The sequence below is a fragment of the Cyanistes caeruleus genome, chromosome 4 (assembly GCF_971803275.1).
Source record: "Cyanistes caeruleus chromosome 4, bCyaCae1.hap1.1, whole genome shotgun sequence".
Lineage (NCBI taxonomy): Eukaryota > Metazoa > Chordata > Aves > Passeriformes > Paridae > Cyanistes > Cyanistes caeruleus.
The window spans coordinates 47,726,580-47,750,170 of NC_141704.1; the positions used below are offsets into that span (position 1 = coordinate 47,726,580).

Sequence of the window (23,591 nt, forward strand, 5' to 3'; positions counted from 1 at the left end):
GTGTGTGTGTCTGTGTGTCCGTTTGTATGTCTGTGTGCCTGTGTGCCTGGCGGGGGGACAGCGCCAGTGTGTGTGTGTCTGTGTGTATGTCTGTGTGCCTGGCGGGGGACAGCGCCAGTGTGTGTGTCTGTGTGTCTGTGTGTCTGTTTGTATGCCTGTGTGCCTGGCGGGGGGACAGCGCCAGTGTGTGTGTCTGTGTGTGTCTGTATGTCTGTGTGCCTGTGTGCCTGGCGGGGGACAGCGCCAGTGTGTGTGTCTGTGTGTGTCTGTGTGTGTCTGTATGTCTGTGTGCCTGTGTGTGTGCCCCCACCTCCTGCCCAGGAGCCCCGAACATGGGCTCCAAGCCGCAGGTACCTGTCCACAACTGACCGGGCATTTCTGCAAACAGAAACACGAATTGTACATACAGATGTACAGCAGGAAGTGCGTTGTGAGCTGACAAGAGACACCGACTGGGGTGAAGGAGCCAAAGTCCTTGCCTAACGTGTCCTCTGCACTCTATCTTGTTAAGGGAAAGGAAGATAAATGTGTAAATGGGGGCAGAACAAGCTTTAAAAATAAACTACAAAATCTCAAACGGGCTTCAATGTATGATCATCTTTCCTCTGGTTCAGGATTTCATCAGCATTTTAGCAACTCCTTCACGTACAGGAGAAGAGCCCAAGCCATGAGGCAAGGCTGCCTTCTCTTCTGAAGGGCTGGAAGTAACCCCTCACTTTTGCTTTTTGGTTTTCCTTTCCTCCAGTGGGTCTGTGTTCTTCTCCCCTACTTTCTCCATACACCTTCCAGCAGTCTCACTTTTCTTCCCCCTGTATCCATGCACATTTTACTGCTAAGTAATGTTTCCAGTCTGTGGGCAGCTCTTTTTGGCATGTAGCAAATACATTAAGGAGGTTCATACAATCACCAAATTTATACGACATTTTAGATTAGAATGAACAAACATTTTCTGTTTTTCAAGCATTTTTATTAGGAAAAAAAATATGAAAAAGGTTTTATAACAAATAACATCTCTGAACTTGGTCATGCTTTTTCAAGCTTAAATTGAAATCTGAAGTTTGGGGTTTTTTACCCCACAAAAAGAGAACACTTTATCCAAGAAATGATTCTATTGGGGGTCTCTTGTTTGTTTTGTTAATAACCAGAATGTCCATGCTCAGGAGTTTTTGCAAATATCTCCATGAAAACTTATGACTGAATTTCATATCCCAAAGGATCAAGATCCTGGTCCAGAAGTATCAGAGAAGATTCCCTCAGTTTCTGCAGAAGCTTTCGGAGTTCTTCTTTTGAAAATACCTAAGAAAAAATAATAAAAAAATCATAAAGTTATATTTATTTGCAATGAATAGCATTGATACAAAACAGTAAACGGTGGTTAATTAAGTTACTATTTTTCCATTTGATTATTTATTTCCATTTAACATATTATGACCGTCCAGCATTTCAGAAGGATATTTAGTAAGATATGGGAGGGTAGTAGCAGCATGCAAAACCTGAAGGTAGGCTCAAGATAGCTCTGTCTTATTTTGAGGTTGTTTTTCGGGCTTTTGGAGGCAAAGATGGTCGTGGGTAAACCAGATGCTCTGCACCAAAACCTGTTTATATAGTGTTTGAAATGTAATGGAAATAAAGAAATCAATTACAATTCTACAGCTAAACTTGGAATCATAGAAGCATTTAGGCTGGTAAAGACCTTTAAGATCGTGAAGTTAAAATTCAATAGCCCCCATCCAAAAACTAACTGTGGTACTCAGAACTGGTTGTCAGAACACTGGTCATTATCCTCATTGCTTCAAAGTTAACTCTTTTGATTCCTTAAGTCATAACAGAAGGAAACCTTTTAGTGCTGCAATGAATGGGAAGCGATAGAAAGTTATGATGTTAAGGAACATATGGTGTCTTCCTCTCTATATAGAAGCTTTTTCCACAGCCAACCCACAGAGCTTTTAATGTAAGGCAGGCTGCTGGCAGCCCTGCCTAGCTCACCGTGTACAGCTTGTGGCGCTCCGAGGCGACCATGTCAGCGAGGCGCAGGCACTCCTGGTGCTGCCCCGTGCTGTGGAGCACTGTGTGCAGCAAAAAGCACATCATGGGCAGACACAGCTTCCGCAGCAGGATCATCTGGTGAGTTCGCTCAGGGTCCTCCTCGGCATCCTTACCCGAGCAAAAGAACACATTACTGTCATGGAAATCTGCCCTTAACAGGCAGCTCAGCACAAACACGCAATTAGCACTGTTGGGGCAGAAAACTGGCCTAAGCAGCCTGGAGCGGACTGTCAGATATGATCTGTATGGTAACTGAGGAGAGCAAGCTTTAAATGCTCACAGCAAAGCCAGAGCCAATTAAACAGGCACACATGAAGCTAAATGTCACAAAGGTACAACTACATAGCATCTGTGCTTTGTGGTCTGCATCATGACATAAAAATTCATTTTACCTCTCTGACGTCAACCATCCATCCTCCATCAACAAACAGCAACACATTGTACATTTTCTCCTTAACATCAGCTGTAAGAGCATCCAAGAGGCCTTTCCAAATGCCATAATCCATCTGGCAAAGAAACAAAAAATAAACTACTGCAGAACAGGATTATTTCCACGGCTATTTTAAAACAGACTGCAACAGGCTCTGTGTTGAATTTGAGCTCTGTGTAGCTCCAATTCAAATTAGAATCTTCAGCCAGTGGCTAAAACTTAAAAGCCTGCTAACAGCTATTTCCATCCTTGCTTAAAGCCCTGTCCAGAGAGTCAGACAGGTTGTTCAGAAGCAAAGCCACTAGAGGAAGATAATTTTAACCAACCTATTCTACCACACTTATAAAAAGAATGTTTATATTAACTGAATACGGTATATTTTTACTGGCCAGACCTGCAAAAAGAACTTCAGCCAAAACAAAACTGCAGCATCTTTTAGAAAACAAAAGGTGATAATACTTAATAGAGTTAATAGCAAAATCAGGTGCTCACATTTATTAATAACACAGACAACACATGATAATATTTACTATTACATTACAATATTTTATGTAAAGCTGAGTCATGAAAAAACCAGAATTTATTGTGAAGTGGCCTTATTATTCTACTGTCTCTTACTGTCTCAACATAAAAATAATTTTTAATAGAGTCCTTAAATAATATGAAATAGTAGTCTTCTACGTTTTCATTAAACTAGACTGCCTCTGAAGCAAGAACATAGAAGTTTGTAAGTAAATAAGGTAGACTTCCACCTACCTCATACTTCTTTTCCTTATGTTCATGGGCCACTTTTTCAGTGAAACTTGCTTGTGGCAACAAAGAAGGCTTCTGTGGAGCTGAGTTCATGTGTTTAAACCATTCATTAAAGGTTTCATGGGCTTCCTGGATTGTATTGGAAACAGTGTTCAGAGATTTTTGACTCATTTAATAACCAGAATGTCATCATATGCACACGTTTAATGCATCAAAGAATCAGAAGTTAAATCAAATGGACAAAGCTAAATTTTCACCACTAAGGCAAAACCACCAGTATTTCTAAACAATAACTTGGAATACTGCGTATTTGAAACTCACCAAATATGCACGAATACATAAATGTTCCCGGATAGCATTGTCATCCTCAGCTGGAAGCGGGGTGTCCATTCCCTGTTCTTCCCATTGGTTATATATTTCTGCTATAGAGTCTTGGGGAATCTTCACAAACACATCTTTTGCAGCTTCATGTTTCTTGGATGCTATGAGAATGTGAACTGGGTATCAGAGCTTTGCAATTTCCATACCTTATCTTCTTAAGCTGGCAAACACATGCTTTTTAATAGACTAGATCCAAAGTTACATCAAATGTAGTCCCAAGAGCCAATGAGAACAAAAGCAACATTTAAAAATAAGTCTACAATATTTGTGAAGCTTAGTACCCAAGAACTTCCTCATGATTGCATTGCTTTGCTTAAGTGCTTCTGCCCTCTGTGCAGGATCGAATACGAGCCAGTCAATTACATCTATTTTCAGCTGATCCGCCTGTAAAAACCAACAGAGAGATTCATCACCATTTCAAGCACACAGCTGATGACACATTAGATCTGGTCAGGGAAACATACAAGTTTGGGAAGCATTACAACATGCTGGATAACAAGGATCGCTTTATTCAAAAGCTTAGAAAATCTCTGCCATCTGGAATAATAAAAAAATTACTTTCAAAGTCTTTCCAAGATATTCAGATCATCATCTCTCAACATTTTTTATGGATTATGATGCATTTTCCTCCAATTTTAATATGAATACACTGTACCAACATGTTTTATGAAGCTCTTGCTACAGTCTCCAGGGACACCATCAACCTGCAACCGGTTTTCCAGCTCTGGTGTTAGATAATCTACTTTTTTGTCTTAGGGAGCTTAAACTTTGTACTTTGAACAGCAAAAATATTACCAGAAATTTGCAAATGATCTGTTGCTTTCTAAACAGTACTTCAAATAGAGCCTATTAACATTACCTTGCTATCCCTAAAGCACTGAGTTGGATCCAACCAATGCTCAATAGCAATGACAAGGAAACTGTCAGCAAAAGCAGTGTCTGCTGTAGCTAGAAATGCCACTTCAGCATCTTAAAAGGTACATCTGAGAGCCAAAGTATTAAGCCTCGTAAATCATAGAGGCTACAGCAACATCCTACTCCCAACTACAACACAGAGTGCTGCAGTCATTTCAGGGGCCTTATCTTCACCTAATTTTTGTACACAGGTAGGTCTGCTGATAAGCACACACCCAAAGAGCAAGGAGAAGTAGAAGCAGTCACAGATTTGTGCAATATCCTCACTTGGTCAAATGAAAACTACTTTTCCCTCATAGGCTTTTTCAAGGCAATTTTCACCACTGTTGAAAGAAAAATATGGCTCATACATGGTCAAAGACTCTGTAGTTGATTACAAACTGGACTATCTGCTCTGCAAAGCACTCACCTCTGTTGTGCCTGCATCTAGCACATGGTCATGGTGGCTGAACTCCCCAGCATCCTTCTTGCGGATGTTTTCAACAACAGTTTTTGTTATGGTTGCAACATCCAGACCTGGGTTACAAGAGAACTGTGTAAGAACTATCATGAATTCAAACTTGACACAAATTGAATTTCAGACTCCAGTTCTTCATCTTATTCCTTCCAACTGGTAATTCTTATCAGTCTGTTCACAAACACCTTGTCAGAATAAATAACAATCTTTTGTGCTATGTAATTTATTGCAGGTATTTTACAAGAAGAAAATTTGACATAACAAGGAATATCAAATATGAGAATAATACAACTAGTAAGTTTTCCAGTCTGTGCTGAAGAATATAGAAATATCTGCTAAGATCACTGATTCCTACAATTCTGACAGCAAGCCTATGATTTGACAGGAATGTACCAGGAGAAGCTCAGAATAGTTCTTTTACAGATGCTTAAGCAGGATGTTTTATTTTTGAAACCTTAGCTGAGTTTAAAAGAAAATGATTGAAAAATGACTGTAGAGAAGTTAAGACACTGAAATCTGCTGGAGATCTGCTTCTTTGTGTATTCTGAATGGCACAGAGACATTGACAAGCAATAGGCAGTGTGCTGCTTCATTGTAATCCCTTCTAGTTTCATTGTCCAGGCCTGGGAGGAAGTTTACAATTAATGCAAGCAACCCAGCATGGCTAAGAAAAAGCACTATAAATAGGATAAAAAATTTAAGATACTCATAACCTTCCTAAATCCACGAAGAGGTATGTACTTTCACAATTAGTTCTCTGAAATAATATGAGCATGTCAAGGTTCAGAACATATATTTGAGACAGACAGCTGGCATTTACTTCCTGGTGTGTTTGGACATAACCCAGAAGCAGAGATATTTAGCTTAAACAATTCCATGTTAATGAAAGCACACCTATACACCTACTTGAAGAAGTGATCAGCAAATTAATTTTATTTAACTGAAAAAAAGACACTGGAAGGAAAGAGTATCATATTCATAGCTAGGTTTTGGAGCAGAAACTACTGGAAGACAAATAACCCAGGGTATAAAATGATACTTGGACTATCAAGGTCTCTCACCTGCTTCTTTTGCTAATTCAAGGCAGTGGTGGCGTTGATCGCTCTCAGTAACATCTTCAAGAAATAAAGCGTACTGAGCCACAGCGAGCTCTGGGGGCAGGTGGCTGACATAAAATGCTATTAAATCTGTGTGCTTCTCGGACACCAACCGCTGCACAGCACAAACCAAACATACAGAATGAGAAGAAAATATATAAGAAATGAATATACAGAAGATATCCACTAATACATAAATATATATATATATAACAGACATGCATACTATATTCCTTAGTGTAAACACCTAAGTGTTTACACTTGAGTAAAAACATGTACTGTGTAAACACTAAAATGTGTCACAAATTTCTGATTAATTAATTTTGATACAGGAAGATCCCACTCAGCTTCTAACCAAGGACAAGTAAAACTCCCTCAATTATTTAAGAACTGCTGACAGAGACTTTGTGTATTAGGCAAGCTTCTATGTATCTCTTGCAAAAAGAGCATTAGCTGCATCATAGCTCTTATCATCCTGTAACCTTAAGTCTACTTTTCTTCCTCCTTTACATCTAAATTACACTAGAGAAAACAAGTAATATTTCTGAAAGCTTACCTGAATGTAAGTCTTCAGGACTTCAACAGAAACCTCCTCCTTCCAAACAAATATAAATTCAATTTTAAATCAGATAATGTGGAAAACAACAACAAAAAAAAAAAGATACCTGACAGGCTATCACTATTAAAATAGACACAAGGTTATTTGCCTATTCCTGCTTCAGTAATCTATACAACAGGCTCAACTGGAAGAACTGTTTCTTTTGGAGCATGATTAAAAAAGCATGTCTTCTCATTCAAAGACTTAGTGTTCCAAGGATTTTCTTTTTCAGCAACTAGATAATATAGTCTTTAGTCTAACTGGAATGTTACTTTTTACATGATTTTTAAATCTTTCCATTTTACCATATTTTTTTAATTAATAAACAAAATGTCAGGTGCACAGATCACTACTGCAGTGTACTACATGCCCTGTTTTATTATAGAAAATGATCATGTAACAGGGTATAAATATCACCTGACTCATCTGGAATAGTCTATCCTAAACAACCACTATAGTCCAAAAGCACCTGAAACTGCTTTATCCAAAACTCAAGTATTTGTTGCTGTCAGGAGTTATCATTTTAACTTTATATGTGTAAATTGAAGACCTTTACCTAAGCATATATCTATATGAACTGTATACAATCCATATACAATAAACATCATAAAGGATTGCACTTCTGCCTCTTCCCCGTGAAGTTTACTGAGGGTTGATTGAGTAATCATACAATAAATTCATCTACTCCAAAACTGTAAAGGCAGAATCAATGGTTACAAATTCCCACAATGGAATTCATGTAGGAAATTGCACCTTTTTTGTCCCCTCTGACAAACATATGCTAATGGTTAGTTCTATAGCTTAAAGACCTACTCCATAAAATTTTGAGTTTGTCTAAAAAATGAGTATGTATACACAGACACAGACACACATGCATCCTTTCCTCTTATTTAGCTAAATGTTAACTGACTTCAAATTTCCACAAGGAACTCAAGCAATGATTGAAAGTATGAATAAACAATAACTCAAAGGTGTATTTAAATCATCTAATGAAAACACACATTTGTGTTTTCCCAAAAGAGGTTACATTCAGAAAATTACTTGGTACATAACAGCTGCTAAATTTCAGAACAGTAGAAAAGGAGAGCCCAAATTACTTGTGATATTGTCAGAAATGAATAATTACACCTATGTGAGCCATCTGTGTACTTAGCATAAATAGGCCAGGTAGGTAGTAGGCTATACTTAGTTTATACTTGGAAATACTAAGAAAGTTTCAGCTGGTACTAATTACCTCAAGCAAAAGCATTTATGAGCTTACAGAAGCAATAGGTACCGTTCCAGCAATTGCCTGTAAGAACAGGTTATATCTAAGACATCTTGTCAGCTGGAAGGGAAGAGGATGCTCTTTTCTCTTTTAGGCTCTAAGATCAATAAACACACTATTTATGCATGCATCTCCTCCCCAGCCTGGTAGTAATTTGTATGTTGTCTATGTATTTCCACACAAGCAATTATACTTCAAAGACTGGCTCCTGCTATGACAGCAAGTCAAATACAAGTGAACTGACCTTAGTCTGCATACCCAAAGTGCGGAAAAACAGAATAAGATGAGTCATGAAACGAAGGAGGTGTCCTGGGAGCACACTTCTGTCTTTGGAAAGCCACCTGCTGACTTCCTCCATCAAACCTATAACCACCAAGGAAATGTCTGCATTAGCCACAACGGAGAAAAAGAAAAAGCCACCTAAGAAATATTTCAAAATTATGTATTTATTCAACAAATGTAATTGAGTCTCAGAAGTCTAACAAAGCAGAACAGCAATAATTTTGGAAAGATGTAACTGTTTGGCTTAAAAATGTACTGTATGTATTCCATCATTTTTCAGAAGTTATAGATATAGTCTGGCATGTATCCTGACACATTTACATGATTTCATTACTTCTTTGAAAACTACCTTGTAGGTCAAACTGTCCCTACAGTTCTTGATTAGAGCATAGCTTTAATGCAGAGCTTGCCTACTGTGTGCTTCTAGAAATCCATTTATACAGAAGTTGTTGGAAAGATCCCTCAAAATAATGTAGTCAGTTGATAACAAAAAAAAAAAAAAATCACTTAGGGAAATGCTTACCATCCACATCTCCAAGTATAATGAATTTCTGAATGACATGATAGTGTTCTTGATTCTCCTCTATCACCCTCTGGAGACAAAAAAACTTTGAATAAAATGTCTAGATAATGTATGAAGAAAACAAACTTAAAAATAAAGCAAAGGTTCCTCAGGGGGAAAAAAGCGATCTTATTTCAAAAGGTATTCTTCATTAATAGCCAGAGAAAAGGCACTTGCTGTCTCCACATCAAATTACAAGAATATCGACAAACTGAAAGAAAGAACTGGCATACAGATCTATGCAGTTAACACTTTCATGGAATACATCCAACACTAAAGGCTTTTTGCTCTGAAGAGGAGAATAAACAATGATGTTACAGACCAGATTTACAAAAATCACAGAAGCAGGAATGATGTGTATAAATCTTTAAAGAAAAGGCCTGTGGAAGTTACCTCAGGAAGAAATTCCACCCTCTCCCCAGAGGAATTAATGCATTAATGCATGTAATGCAATCCAAACTCATCTGTGAATTTGCTTTATGGTGAGGACTGCATTATGTTGCAATGGTAAATACACCTGGGTGTATCTATAGCTGACTGCATGTCTTTGTTTCAGCAACATGATAAATGCTATGTGTCCATTCCAACAAATAAAAGTAAGTGTAGTTTCAATTTAATCACTGCAAAATTAACCTGTAAGTTATGTATCCCCATCTTACATGAACTGAGTATTTTGGGTGCTAAAAGTAACAAAGAATCACAGTCTAAGCAAATATGCTTTTCAGTTTTGAAAGGCCTGTTCTGAAATATGCACACAAACCTCCTATGAAGAAAATTAAATGTAATCGATTTTGAACATTTTATTTAAGTCTTGAATAGTTTATTTACTCTGTCTGCTCCAAATGTCTGACAACACTTGACAGCCATCTGTTTCTTTAGCACACCCAGCTAGTTTGGCAGATACAGGGCAACACAAAACCTGTATCACTTCCACTGTTAGAGAGGTAGTAGCATGAAGAAAAATCTATTTGAACTGGGAAATCACACATTTTTGGGGATAGAAAATATGAAACAAATTAGTCCTTGTGTATATTTAAGCGTTTCATTAAAGAGTGCAATAAAAAGTAAAATCCAGTGAATAATTAAAAATGGTAAGAAGTGAGGAGAAACACTGCAATTATTGCATACCCTTTTGTCTGTTGCCTGAAGTTCTTCAAAAACTTTTTCTGAAGTCCAGCTTTAAAGCAAGAGAGAAAAGACAAAAAAACATCACCTTGAATATTCCACACAGATTCCATACAGGATGCTTTGCTGAGTGTAGTAGTGGCATAATTTTGACTTGAAACTTACTTTGTTTCTAAATAATCTCTAGGGAGCTCTTCCATCTCCTCTGCAGTTACTACTGAGGTTCGTATTTCCTGCTCGACTAGAGTGTCCACCATGACCCTGAAATATGCCCAAACAGTATCTTCCCAGGTATCACAAACTGGAAGAAGCTACATATTAAAAAAACAGAGTAAAAATTATCAAGAGATGGAGAAACATCAGAACCCAAACGGAGCAACTATAATTTAGGATCAAATTTTAAAAGTACAAAAATCAGTAACTGCAAAATTTCTGATGATATCATTGTCTCATATGAGAAAGGAAATGCACTACTACCAAACACTACTTAACTAGGGAGCTTCACATACCTGTTTGAGGTTTCCACTCAGGGCTGCATAGATTGCTCTTTCATATCTATTAAACTGCTCCTGCAATTAACAGTAAAAACACCCAAACTTTAAATTACAAAGCATTTAGGTTTTCTAGTCACTTTACATTTTATTAAAGATTAATCCATTGGAAAACGTTCCATCTAACAGATTCCAAGTAAAGGTGGAAAATCACAGGATACACAAGGAGCCAAAATAAGAATAGCAAGTGACTTTCCCTTCACTAGCACACACTTGTAACTTAATTGAAACATTTACATTGACCTGGAAAGAAAGCTGTGTTTTCTCTTTCCCATTCAATTAAGTCAAGATGAAAGTCAGTGTCAGTGGTTTTACTTTCAATCAAAAAAAAAATAGCAGACATTTCCTGAAAAAGTGTGCTGATTATGTAGATTTCTCACAATACAGAAATATGGTATTTCAGAAGTCCTCTTAGCAGCAGTCCCAGAGTGGTTATGTTTACTTAAAATCCCATTTCATAGGTCAGAAGAGTTCAAATTTATTTATTAATAGAAAGAAAAGCAGCACTGTCTTACCTCTTCAGCCATGCGCCAACAACTTATTTTCCAAATGCACCTGTATGGATTGCCTTCAACAGGCTCCAGCTCTTTTCCTACATGCAAAGAATAATTACAAAAAAAAAAAGAAAAAAAAAAAAGGGAAAGACAGAAAGTGTTATTAAAAAAAGAGAATCCAGTAACATCTAAAAAATAGTAAAGTCTATTTTCTTTTCATAGCCCGATTTCAATCCCTTTAGAACTCTTCCTAAAGCTTTTTGATGCTTTGACTGGTCTGCAAGGTGACATTTCTGGCTAGTTTGGTGAATTCGCATTTGTAAGTTACAGTAATTTAAAAACTTGGCTGCTATCTAGCTTTTAAAAGAATAATGCTTTTGACTGTAATATATCTACACTGTCCACATTTGGAAAAAAAATAAGTAAAGGGGAAAATAAAGATTTTTGTATCTTAATCAAAGCTTCTTAAAATGTCACTGCTTCAGTGTTGCTATTTTGCGTGCATCTGCATGAGCATTTATAACTGTAACAACAGTTTAAGTAGGCAGATCGGAAAAAAAGCTAGGACAGTGGTGTGGCATGCATAACAGGCTATCAGGATTTGAAAAGAAGGAAAGCATTAAGCCTTCCACACCTAGCTATAAATAACACTTAGACTCATTCTTAAATTCCTTGCTAAATCCTGCAATGTACTGAAAACAGAGAGAAGCAAGGTAGTGTTATAAATGTGGAATGATGTGCAAGGAATCAAGGACAAAGGTACTTTAAAATTTTCAAGTATTTTAAAAGCATCTCTTTCTCCTGCATTTACATCTGCTAAACTCTAGTCCTACAACATCTTTCTGAAGCTGGGCATATAGCCCAATTTGAGTCTGCAAGCAACAAAATGTGTGCTGGGTGGCATAAGCCAGATGTTAAGAAAATACAGACCCAAGTATTATACAGAGGTGGAGAAGATCTATACAGAACTCTGAGACATCCATTTCCTAGTGATTACATCTGTCCTTAAGGAAGAAAATGGCTTTAGCACTTGTCGATGGATTCAAAGAATTCACCTTCAACTAAAATAATTTCATGTCAGTTTCTACATGTTCTACAGACATGGTAAAATATTCCAGATGCTCAGGAATCTGAAGCACATCAGATGAAAGGAAAGAGCTATTTCTCTTTGCCACAAACAGGTACTATGAGATCTTAATATTTTTATATCTGTCTCAAATGCACTTTAGAGCAGATACCTCCATTTATGTTAGGATCATGATACAATTTCCAGCCTTCCAAAGTTGCAGCTCTCCAGGCCTGACCACATCGCTTGCATAACCGCTGTGCCTGAAAAAGAATGCATTTTCTCAGCAACACACTTCGAGGTAGGAAAACCACCAGCTTCTTCTAATTAAAAAACTGAATATTATTAAAATGGTTAATTTGTGTAGAGATTCTACTATGTGAAAAATAAGCACAGAGGATCTTAAATTCAAAATAAATGTCATTGTTTTTTCACTGAAATTTTTAGTTTTTCAGTCAGTTTTTACAGCAATGTAAGAAACGTGCTACAGTCCCATCTTTGTTAGCCAAACAGCTGTTATGCATCATTCTGATAAGTTTAGTGTAAAGCGTAGCCCGCTCAGATGTTGAATTGGCGTCTTCGTGCAGTCATCTCCTCTCCCAGTTCACTTAGACTTCCCAACCCAAACCGAAGCTGCAAATTTCTACTCATATTGCCCTGCAGCAATATGCTCATGTTCCCATACCATCAAAAAATGAATAGATGTGCACCATATTGGAACAGAATATGAGCAAGTAAAATAACCATAGTCCTCAGCTAAGATCTTTGGCATGAGGATCTCAAATCCCCTTTCCTTCCCATTACTCAAATGTCATTATGTATACAGAGCTGATAATCCATTTATGATTAGAGACACAATCAGGAAGCTCTTTAAAGCATTCTGCGTGTTTGTCTTGGCAGTGTTTAGTATCAAACCACAACAGTGAAAAATAACCCAAACACCCAAAACTACATTTTTCCATAACATCCATTCCACAACCAAAATTACTTTATTAAAGGCAAGTTTGATTAAAATGCTAATTTGGTAGTCAGTATTGACAACAAACTGAAAACTGAATCACTACAAGCCTACAATTTAAACAGACAGTACACAGCTTATTTGCTTTAACAGTAAGATATTTACATTTACTTAATTAAAACTTACACTACCTCATCTGTCATTCCTGCTCTGATGAGAGTGAAGAGATACTTCAACAACCTTGCATCATCTTCTTGGTCCAAATCATCAAGTGGCAGTTTCTGTCGAATAGGAGCATCTGGATCCTGCGAGGAAAAACATCAGCACTCATCATCACACAATACCTATATGTCTCTGCCTGGATGTCATTAACATCCTGCCCTGTTTTAGAATTTGGAGTCACTTTTTCATGTTGGCACAACAATCCATACAACCCATGTAACATTGAGCATGATACTTGTTTTTCCTTTAATTTCTTTTATTCCTCTTCTGTCAATGCTCCTATCAGGAGTCAACGCAATTAATTTACTCCACTGCTTTGTTATTTCCCCCAAATTTCTTATCTTCCAGCTCTTCTCACCTTCAAACATCCTTTGCCCTTCTGTCTATCTGCCTACCAGACTGCTTCTCCTCCTCCACCTTTCAAGGTTTTTCACAATAGCTGCACTTGCTTCTATTTAATCCAAAGAGATTTTCTAAAACCAATCAATACCTCAGAACACTTCCCAAATTAATTAATCTTCTACGGCTGCGCTGCTGTCACTGAGGCAGTTCATGACCTCATTCTAATGGACAGTCCTTTCTTTCCTTGACTTCTCTTTCCTGTTAGCTTTTATTATAGAACTCACAAATTATTGCATTAGGGCTTAGTTTCATTGTACTAGTTACTGCACAAAGACAGCATTCCCTTATCTGCAAGGGCTCCCAAGTTTTATAAACTTTGGTTAGGAACATGAGTTTGTTTCGGATATAAAAAGTCATAATAAAGCCATTACTTTACCAAATAGATCACAGGTACTTGTGAGGGGGTAGTGGAAGTATGGAAGTGATTGCTGAAAGAAGACACAAGTCCACAGTGATCCTGAAAAGAATTTTTGAGGTGCTCTGCCTCACAATTTCTGTAGCCATTTTTAGATACTACAATTTCAGACAGCACAGCTAGCACAATGGGAATCTGTAAAGACAGCATGTATACCCTTTCCAGCCCATTCTGAAGCCAAGCCTTACTTCTGTATAATACTTACCAACTCTGTTACCAGAGGACGAGAACTTCCCATGTATGTACTTGACTGTCGCTGCTTCAGGGTGTGTAGTGTGTTATCCCTGAAAACAGCGAGATGTTTTACAGAAAAATGTTTTTTTTAGCAAGCTTCTTTTAATAAGACAAATATTGAAAGATATACTTCATCACATGGAGTATATTTACAGAACACACACTTGGTTTGGCTTCAATGGACCCTGCTAGTGTTGTGAAAATGTAATATTTCACAGCAAGTACAATATTAGAATTCATGCACATGTATGTGATTTCTTTCAAAAGCATTCATTATTTCAATCATTTATGTATTCAGCTATTAACTGATTTCTGCACAAGCAAATTTTCCCATTAGCATTCACTGTAAAGTCAGTCTAGGACAGAGATTTAACAATTCCAAAAGCCTGTATTCACCAGACATTAAAAGCAGGTTTATTCTAGGCATCCAGCATGAAAGGCAGTCTTTGGTCCATTCTGCCACAAAAACCAGCAGTGATAATAAAGGTGACAATTAACAGCTTCTGGTGAAGGGTCAATGACCCTTCACCAGAATGACAATGATAAAATCATAAGAACTTAGACAAGCAAAAACTATAGCCAGACAAAGATTAAATTAAGATGGTTTGATGGTATTTTATTTCATCTTTGCCACTAATTGTCTTCTGAGATTTACTTCAGTGGATAGGTAAGAAGTCCCAATTTTTACATGTGTGAATTTAAAGAAAAGATGTGAATGAAGAGAACAACCTAAAAATACCTCTTCTTTTCAGGAGTGATTCTATGACTCTGAATCTTACACTTGATGGGAAAATGTATACAGTCAAAGAAAGTCTGAACTCACCAATATACTGTTTTTGCATAAAACTCAATATTATCGGAGAAGTCCCCAATTTCATCTTTAGCAATGCTCTCTAGCCAATCCACCACCAGCTGGAATAAAATTAAATTGCATTTTTAAAACAAACATGTAACAAACATTACTTTTACTGCCTTCCTCTCATCTCTGGATCCACTCATTATCTAAGTGGCAGCCAAAAGACTGACAGATGCAGAAGACTATTACACTTGCATTTTAAGTATCCAGTGTGAAGGTGGTTGGCACTTGATCTCTCTTTCTCACTGGATACAGCAGTTTAATACAGAGCTACTTAACACCTTATCAATCACCATCAACAGTAACAGATGCTGCAAATGGAAACAACTCTCAGCCTTTCATCCTCTGCAAAACAGCCTGAAAAACCTTTCTGATCTTTAGCAACAAAGGAGCATCATTTTTATGCATACAATTAATAAACACTTGAGTGAATATTAAAAAAAGTATTAGAAACAACCCCAAAAAGTGCATAGGGCATTAGTGTCATGAACATTTAATCTATTTTCATTCTCATATTAAAAACTATCCATCATACCTGACTTTGTCGAACAAGGGAATCTTTCTGAAACAAGTTGTCTACAGTTGATTTTTCACTAGCAGTTAAAGCCTGTTTAAGAAAAAGCTGATTATTACTTCACGGAACAGAAAATTTCCACAAAACCAGAAATATCAAATTGAGCACACACTAATTCAGAAATTTGCTACAAATTCAATATGCTATCTTTCCCCTCCATCTTTTTAAAAAATAAATGCCTTACACATTGTTTTATCTGATCTTTATATCCAGTTAACACTAAATACTTTAAAAATGAGATTTAGAATATAATTCACAAATATATGACCACAGAAAGATTCCACATAGTAGATTGATTCCTTGCATATTATCTTAAGTCCCATTTGTTATATTAAAAAATAGCATTTTTCAAGGTCATACACACATTTAACATTAAAGTGTGAAAAACAAACAAACAAAATATCAACCCCAGAGCCCTGATTCTTCTATCTGATCTCCTGCATTAACTTTAATTAGACTTTACAATAAAAAGAAAACAGAAGATGCATCTTCCTAAAAAACACAGGTAGGAGAAAACTGGGTATTTTTGGCACAACAGCATTTAACACTGATAACTAGCAGAGGGAATCATAGAGGAAGCTATTTTATGACTGAGAAGCAAGATCTGCAATCATAAATTTTACAAAGGCAGAGTCACTTTACTTATTGTTTTGTTTTCCTAAGCATATTCTGGCAGCAAAGGCTGGAAGCACTGTATTGACACAGACAAGATGACTACAGCTGTAACAGGAATGCTAAAAAAAATCTGGATTTCTCTTGAGATAAACTGCAATCAGGACTGCAAAGGCTTGACAGCTTGAGACCACATGTTCCTCTTTTAAGCAAAGAAAAATTATCTCTGATCTATGGGAATGTCATAGCTACCGATGCAGCTTTTAAAAATAAATAAATAGTTATTTCTAGTGAATTTAGGGTTGTCTTGTGCAGAGCCAGTAGGACTCAATGATCCCTGTGCATCCCTTCCAACTCAGGATATTTCAGGAAACAAACAAAGAATAGTTTACAATAATTTTTACACTAGCATTCTCTCTTTAGAACGGAATATTTATATTTACTCTTCACAATAGATTAAATAATTTAATAATTGTCTCAATAAAAATCAGTCTCATTTTTTGCTTTTGAATTTTGAGTGACTGCCACTTTGACTTCAAAAGTGAAATACAAGCATTAGGCTACATTTTGCTTATTTAGCTTCTTTTATCACTTAAAAAAAGCCAAAAGAGTCCATGCTTACAGTGATATCAAATGCTGTTTCATCTTCCAGTGCAGACTGTATTCTGTCTCTAGAAATAAAAGTGCAAAATACTAAAGATTAAAACAAAAGCTGAGAAAATTTAGCAAAATGCCTAAGTATAAATGCTTAAAAAACTTTACAAAAATGTTCTTAAAAATACTAGAAGTTGCAAAGGTAATAAGAACACTGCTATTTATAACTTTTGTTTTCGTAAATAGATAATGAATAAACATATAAATCAGAACCTACTTCTATAAACAGCTTATTAATAGGTACTTACTAATAGGTACTTAATTGCTTGACTCCCTATTTATTAAAAACTCATAAAAATTTTATCCAAGAAAGTCACTTTACTGCAAAAATGTAGTAGTGTGCTTTTCAAAGGAATTACCTATAAAGTGAGGACAACAGTCTCCAAGTTACCATCTCCTGCTTGAGAAGCCACAACACACTGGCAGTTTTGGAAAACTTCTGCTGTCCAGGAGTTGCTCGATAAACTATTTTCCCTAATATGTTCACCTGAGGGAAATAAATTTATACAGAGTTAATATTGCCCATGAGTGTATTTTTTCCCTAAGCCATTAGAGCAATCTTTTTATTATCCTGAATGTTTCCAACAGGTTTGATTACCATCTCTTCAAATTATGATTTTATTTATAAAATAATATGATTAATTAATTAATTAATATATGAGAGAAATAAGTACATTTTAATCTATCTTATTAATAAAAATATTATTAATCCATCTCATTAATGAAAACATTTATACATCTACTTATGTTTATTGCCACTTGACACTTTCAGTGGAAGAGCAGCCAGATGACAATTTTAGTATTCAGCAAGGTACACCATTCCTGTGCCAAAGCAGTGTTTGAGGGAAGTGATGCTACTCAATGCTCATGTTCAGTGACTCATGAGCTGGAATATTTAAAATATCTATGTTAAGCACTGTGACTTCACAGCTACACTGCTTTGGGAAGGGAATGTAAAATAAAGAAAAAAAAACAAGTAACTACTTACCTGACTGTTACAAATATTTTCATACTCATCCACAAGATCAAAAATGGTAGTTGATGTATGCTTCAGAAAGGAATGCAGAAAGTCTGAGTACATGCTCATAGTAGCTAGGACAGATATAAGAAGAAACAGCCATATTAGTGAGGCACCAGTTGGCAAAAAAGCTCCCATTGGACTATGAAAACATTCTTCTGATGACAAGAAATCTCATTTTTGCAAATTTAAATGAGTACAATGATGATATGACCTACCTCATGAAGTCAGAAGTATTTATCAGCTAAGATAGTAAGATATACAGAAACTATGAAATATGTCAGTTATAAAACTTTTGTTGTAAATACACCACCTGCAATAATTTCAACAGCAAACTCATTTGTGTATCTCCACAAAACGAATCCAGTTTGCTTCCCACATCACTAGACCATCATATTTGTTCCATCAGAACAGGTTCTATAGAAAATACAAACTCACAAAACTGCAATAAACTGGAACAACAGAATTTTCTGAACTTTTAAAACTAGACTGCTTTTGACTAAGGAATTCCAGCAAAATAATATATATATTTGTATCCCACAAATCAGAACTGGGATCAATTATTAGTAAAACTTCAGATTGTCTCACCAGCTTCCCCAGGATCATCCTCACGCAGCAACACAGCGCTCATAGTGACATCTTCTGTCATGTTGGTCATGTCTGCATTTACAAACATTCCTGTCTGCTGAGGTGAGAGTGCCATCGTCCAGCTACTTTCATCCAACTAAAACCACAAGAACATAAAGAAAATAAATTGTAATCTCATATATTACAAGCCTAGCTACACCTTTTTTCCTTCTGTATGAATGGTATATAAACAGAGAATCCTAAAAAACTAACAGTGAAATAAATGCCCTTAGATAAGGTGCAACTATGTCTTAAAAAGTTACCAGCGCTAAGAGTTCTGTATACACATTGATCAACTAGGACACAAAAGCTGATAATTTATGAAGGAACAAATGGCCTGTATCAAACTACAGAAACAACTGAAAAGGAGAATGAATTAAAATGTAGATAAACACCTTAAATTATTTTGAGTTAATTTAAAAATAAATGGAGGTAAGATACTTCAGAGGTCCCTACTGATAACTTTTCCAATCATTTTTTCCAAAGACATTGCAGAAGAAGATAATCACTGCCATCTAAAAAATCATCAGAAGAGTTTGTTCTTTGAAATCTGAACTTCAACACTCTAGTGAAGCCTAATGCTGAAGAATGCTAAAATAAGAAAAATCCCAGAGTTTTAACTTGTTATCATAAAACAATTATTTTTGAAAAATTTATAAACAAGCACAGTCAGGACTTTTGTAGTCACAAACTGTCGTTACGAGGACTAGCTTAACACACATGGTGTTTTTGTAAAAAGTCCTTGTAAACCTCTATTATTCCTCACTGCACTGTATCAAAGAACAACACAGTAATAAATAACACCAGCAGTAAACAGCAATAGCAGTACTAGCAAGCTTGTACCACTCACAGTTTGTCTTCAGAGCAAACAACACAGAAACACTAAACTTGTAGTTTCTTATGTTTCACAGGGACAAAAGAGAAAAAGATGCTCTAGTCATCTTACCATTGACAGACTGCCAAAAAGTCCAGAATTTGGTAGAATGAGAGGAGATTTCCCTCCTGTTCCCAGGATGCTGGACATATCTGATGGCTTCATGGAGCTGCGATGTAATGCAGCACCTGAAAGAGAAAGGCTTTTCTGAAAAGAAAAAGTATTTAAATATATTCTGCTCTATCCAGAAATTCCAAAAGAAATTTCTAACAGAGACTGAAGTACTTACGAAGTGGAGATAAAAGCCTGAAAGCAGCTGTATATATACACCCAATAGGCAACATACTTTCAGTTACTAAAGTTCACTGTAAACACACACAAGCATAAAGACCAGTACATCTCCACTCATTCTTTCTTGGAAATTGGTCTCCAAACCCTTAAAGCAAAAGGCAGCCCAAAGGTGTGCCAACTAGAAAAGATTGCTCAGGACCTTGTACAGCTTTATTTATCTCAAATGACAGAGACTCCATAGACTATCTGAGCAACCAGTCCTAGCATTCAACCACCATTAGAGTAAAAGAGGGGGTGTTTTTTTATGTTTAAACAGAATTCATTGTATATGCTGTTGTGCCTATTGCCTCCTGACTTTTCAGGACACCAAGAAAAACTTGGCTCTTTTTTTACTCCCTCCCATAAAATATTTATATATATTTACAAGATGCCCCCAACCTCTTTCCCAGGATAAAAAATCCTAGCTCTTCTCAGTCTGGCCTCATATGTCAGATACTTAACCCTTTAATAAACTTCGTGGCCCTTCAGTGGATTACAGAACATCTATGTCCTTCTTATGGATTGTCATTAAGTTTTAAGTACAAGCACATAAATCCTTTAATTGAATAGTAAGCAAACAAGTAAGCAGTCTTACCTGGCTGGTGAAGCAATGAATTAGGAGTTCGGGGCAGAAACTGGCTTTTGGGCGTCATATTTCCAATAGTGTCATCCAGGGATGTAAGAACTGATTTATAAACAAGTTAAGAAACATTCTCCTAAACCCACTTTTGGATCTATTCTAAATGACTGTGACTACTTGGAAAGGAAAAGTATTTTGTCACAACTCAAATGTTATGAAAATTACACATCTTGTCTTTCAGAGTGAAACAGAAACTTCCATAAAATGTTTCATCAGAACTTTAGAAGCTGGACGGTTAAAAGGGACGCCACAAAGTGAAGTTCAGAAATATGAACACAACAGGTCTAGAACTCCTCACAGTGGCTCAGATCAAAGAAAATCCTTCTGCCCCAAGAGGAGCAGCTTCATGCTACATCAACCATAACAAGAAAATGTGATCCTGAATGTGTTTTTTTAAAACATTCCCTCTCTCGGTTCCAGGTGCTCTACTTTTCTTCTTCCTGTCAGAAACCATGTTCAGTGCCCTAGGTATGATTTACTAAGAAGCAGTTGTATAAAAGTTTCAGTAGCTTGTGTTATTAGCATTCAGAAACATCTTGGTTCTTAGGCACAACATAATCAGGGCCAATATCTCACCAGCTTTATTTTACATGCAAAACCCAGAAGAACAAGCAAATGCACTGGATTCCTTTGCTATCATAACCATGAAAATACCATTATCTTAGCTGTCAAACTACATGGTGGGGGGGTCGGGTCCTTCTTGTAAAAAAGCAGGGGAGAAAATTTCTATGGAAATTTAAATCTATGTCTGTGCACTACTCTTGCTACTACAGTGGATGGAAAGTTAAGATACACTAAATCATCATAACACTCTGATACTACAGTACCTGCAAATAAGCATAAAATCATAAAATTAAGATATAATGAAGAAACCTTATTATTTTCCAAAAGCTCAGAAATGGAGTCAGCTATGGTTCACATAGCTCTCTGGGGAGACAACCACCTGAGTTCATACACCCAGGAAAATCAAAGCAGTATTACAAATATGCACACCTGGTGAATACAGCAATTAAGACAAAAATTCTTTACAGAAAAGGGATACTAGAAACTCTTTTCTGAGAGCCTTGCTTCCGTCCAGGTCTCACCATCTCTGGATCATGGGGGGATGGCATGTCTTCAAAACCATTTCTACAAAACAGCAACACAGACAGAAAACAAGCAAGCTGAATTCAAGGACATCCACGATCTTACTGTCATGCCAAAGTAACTCCACGATCAGGAAACTAAAAGTGTAAAATCATCTCCAATCTTATTACTTATGTCCAGCTTCCTCTGCAGAAATCTAGCACTGCTTATAAGCTCAGGGAAACGAGCGTTTGTGAAAACCCAGACTTTGTTCCTCCTACACCATAACTAACATTTTACTATTAAAAAGAAAAAAAAAAAAAAAAAGGCCAGTAAGAGATGCAACAGTAGGAAAATCAATTTTGAACTGAAAAATTAAATGGAAAGAACGGCATGCTTTCACGACATGTTTTTTTTCCTTCGGTTAACGCAATCACCACAGACGGGGAAAGCTCCCGCGCCTCACCGAAAGGAAAACACCCCTTCCCAGCGACTGGGAGCAGAGGAGCCGCTGGCGGTGGGCTGTGAGGCAGGGCTGTGAGGCAGGGCTGTGAGGCAGGGCTGTGAGGCAGCCTCAGCAGGCCTGCCAAAGGCCCGGCCCCGCGACCCCTGAGCAACTCTCAGCTCCCGCTTAACCCAAAGACACGCTCCAGAAGCAACAGCCAGACTTGAAAGCTCCCGGGTGACAAAAAGCCCCCGGCACGCTCCGAAGCTGCTGCGGGCCCGCTGCGTTTCGCAGCCCGCAGTGCGGAGCCCCGCTCCCCGCCGCCGGGGCGCGGCTCACGGCAGGCGCGGCCCCGCTCGGGGGCTCCGGCCGCCGCCGCCCCTCACCTGTCCATGGCGGCGGCCCCGGCGCGGCTCGGCCCGGGCTCAGCCTTCCCGCCGCCGCCAGCGCCGGCCCGCGGCCCGGAAGGACACGGGCGCCTTCCGCCCGCATCGCCCATGCGCCCCGCCCGCCCCGGGCCCGGCCAGGCCCGCTGGGAGCCGGCAGCCCGGCCGCAGGTTGCTCTGCTCTGGCAGTGCGCGGCACCCCGCGTGGAGGGTCAGAGCTTAAAAAAACCCCTGGTGTAAAAGTGCCGGGTGCTATTGGGGTTATCTCGCCGCACAGAAAAGGGCTAATCAGACGCGCAGTGTTTCATACATTCGGCCGTCCCGGCCTTTGCAATGACGAGTTCGTTTTCACCGAGTTACCAACGCGCGTCTCTTGCTTTCCCGTTTCTCCCAGTGTAACTCAGGCTGCTGGCACCGACGCTAAAGGGTAAAGAAAGCACCATGCAGGATCATTCAACCCTTCAAAGCTGGACAAACTTAACAGAATTATGAAATGACCTCTCCCTTTCCTTCCCCGAATGAATCAGACTAGCTTCTAACTTCAGAAAAACATTGATACTACTTTTTAAGTACAAACGACCGTGGTTCATTTAGTTGCACTGTAGGACAAGGAAAACTGTTCAAACTGAATCTTTTCATGTAGACAGGCAAATTCTGAAATACACTTGCAAGTACTTGGGTATTTTCGGGGTTACAGCTACAATAGGGTAAAGCAAATCAGACAGGATAGACCTGACAACAGCTGCAAAAGGCATCAGAAGTGCAAAACATGGTCCGAAGTCCTCCAGCTTGCTCCAGGTAACTCATAAAATACCACAATACCCACGCATAGGGTCTCACTGAAGTTGCCAGAGAGCCTAACTTCAGAAGCCTTCACAAGAAGAAAGCTGATGAAGACTGGGTATGCAGAAACACAAGCAAGCAGAAGATCTGTAAGGAGATTAGTCACTCAGGAAATATAATTTTGGATTAAAAAAACCCCAAAAACATAAAAAACCAACAACAAAAACCAACAAAGAAACAAAAGGAGGTTGTCCTTCTATCTTAAAGACTATCAAGAAAACACAAGCAAAGGCAACAATCTTCGTCATGGCATAAAACCAAGAGAGTGTTAAAGGAATGATTGCATCCTAGTTCAGTATTATGTATTTAACAGAATTTACTTCTCAACATATCCTACTGAAACAGTGTAGCATTATCGTCTCCAGTGCAGTGGGAAATTCAGAGTGCTGCACAAATCAGTGTCTGATTCAAT

The 23,591-nt window shown here is 37.8% G+C and overlaps 1 protein-coding gene across 3 annotated transcripts; it reads right to left on the minus strand.

The window, feature by feature from the left end:
- Window positions 1-945: 945 nt before the first annotated feature.
- NUP107 (nucleoporin 107) lies at window positions 946-22,896 on the minus strand. Of its 3 annotated transcripts, none has more exons than XM_086884449.1 (28): window positions 22,647-22,896; window positions 21,483-21,568; window positions 20,396-20,485; window positions 19,543-19,658; window positions 18,558-18,693; window positions 17,940-18,043; window positions 17,311-17,438; window positions 16,920-16,968; window positions 15,647-15,718; window positions 15,079-15,167; window positions 14,227-14,305; window positions 13,174-13,287; window positions 12,197-12,287; window positions 10,980-11,056; window positions 10,423-10,482; window positions 10,079-10,224; window positions 9,917-9,965; window positions 8,750-8,819; window positions 8,189-8,307; window positions 6,636-6,674; window positions 6,044-6,194; window positions 4,935-5,041; window positions 3,892-3,994; window positions 3,551-3,711; window positions 3,233-3,358; window positions 2,439-2,552; window positions 1,987-2,154; window positions 946-1,296 (listed from the first exon to the last, which is right to left on the minus strand). In XM_086884449.1, exons 2-28 carry the CDS (start codon window positions 21,550-21,552, stop codon window positions 1,189-1,191), a joined length of 2,736 nt encoding a protein of 911 aa, XP_086740575.1. In that variant the 5' UTR covers window positions 21,553-21,568; window positions 22,647-22,896; the 3' UTR covers window positions 946-1,188. The 3 variants fall into 3 exon arrangements, with proteins under 3 accessions (XP_086740575.1, XP_086740573.1, XP_023787646.1); XM_086884447.1 differs by lacking the exon at window positions 22,647-22,896 and adding an exon at window positions 22,337-22,460; XM_023931878.2 differs by lacking the exon at window positions 22,647-22,896 and adding an exon at window positions 21,972-22,347.
- Window positions 22,897-23,591: the final 695 nt, after the last annotated feature.

Excerpts from the sequence above, each read along its gene's own strand:
- NUP107 (XM_086884447.1), bottom strand. The coding sequence starts at position 22,449 with ATGGGCGATGCGGGCGGAAGGCGCCCGTGTCCTTCCGGGCCGCGGGCC. Across the intron at positions 17,439-17,939 it reads AAAATATTTGTAACAGTCAG|GTGAACATATTAGGGAAAAT; the intron begins GTAAGTAGTTAC and ends TATTTCCCTCAG. Across the intron at positions 5,042-6,043 it reads TGAATTAGCAAAAGAAGCAG|GTCTGGATGTTGCAACCATA; the intron begins GTGAGAGACCTT and ends CTTGTAACCCAG.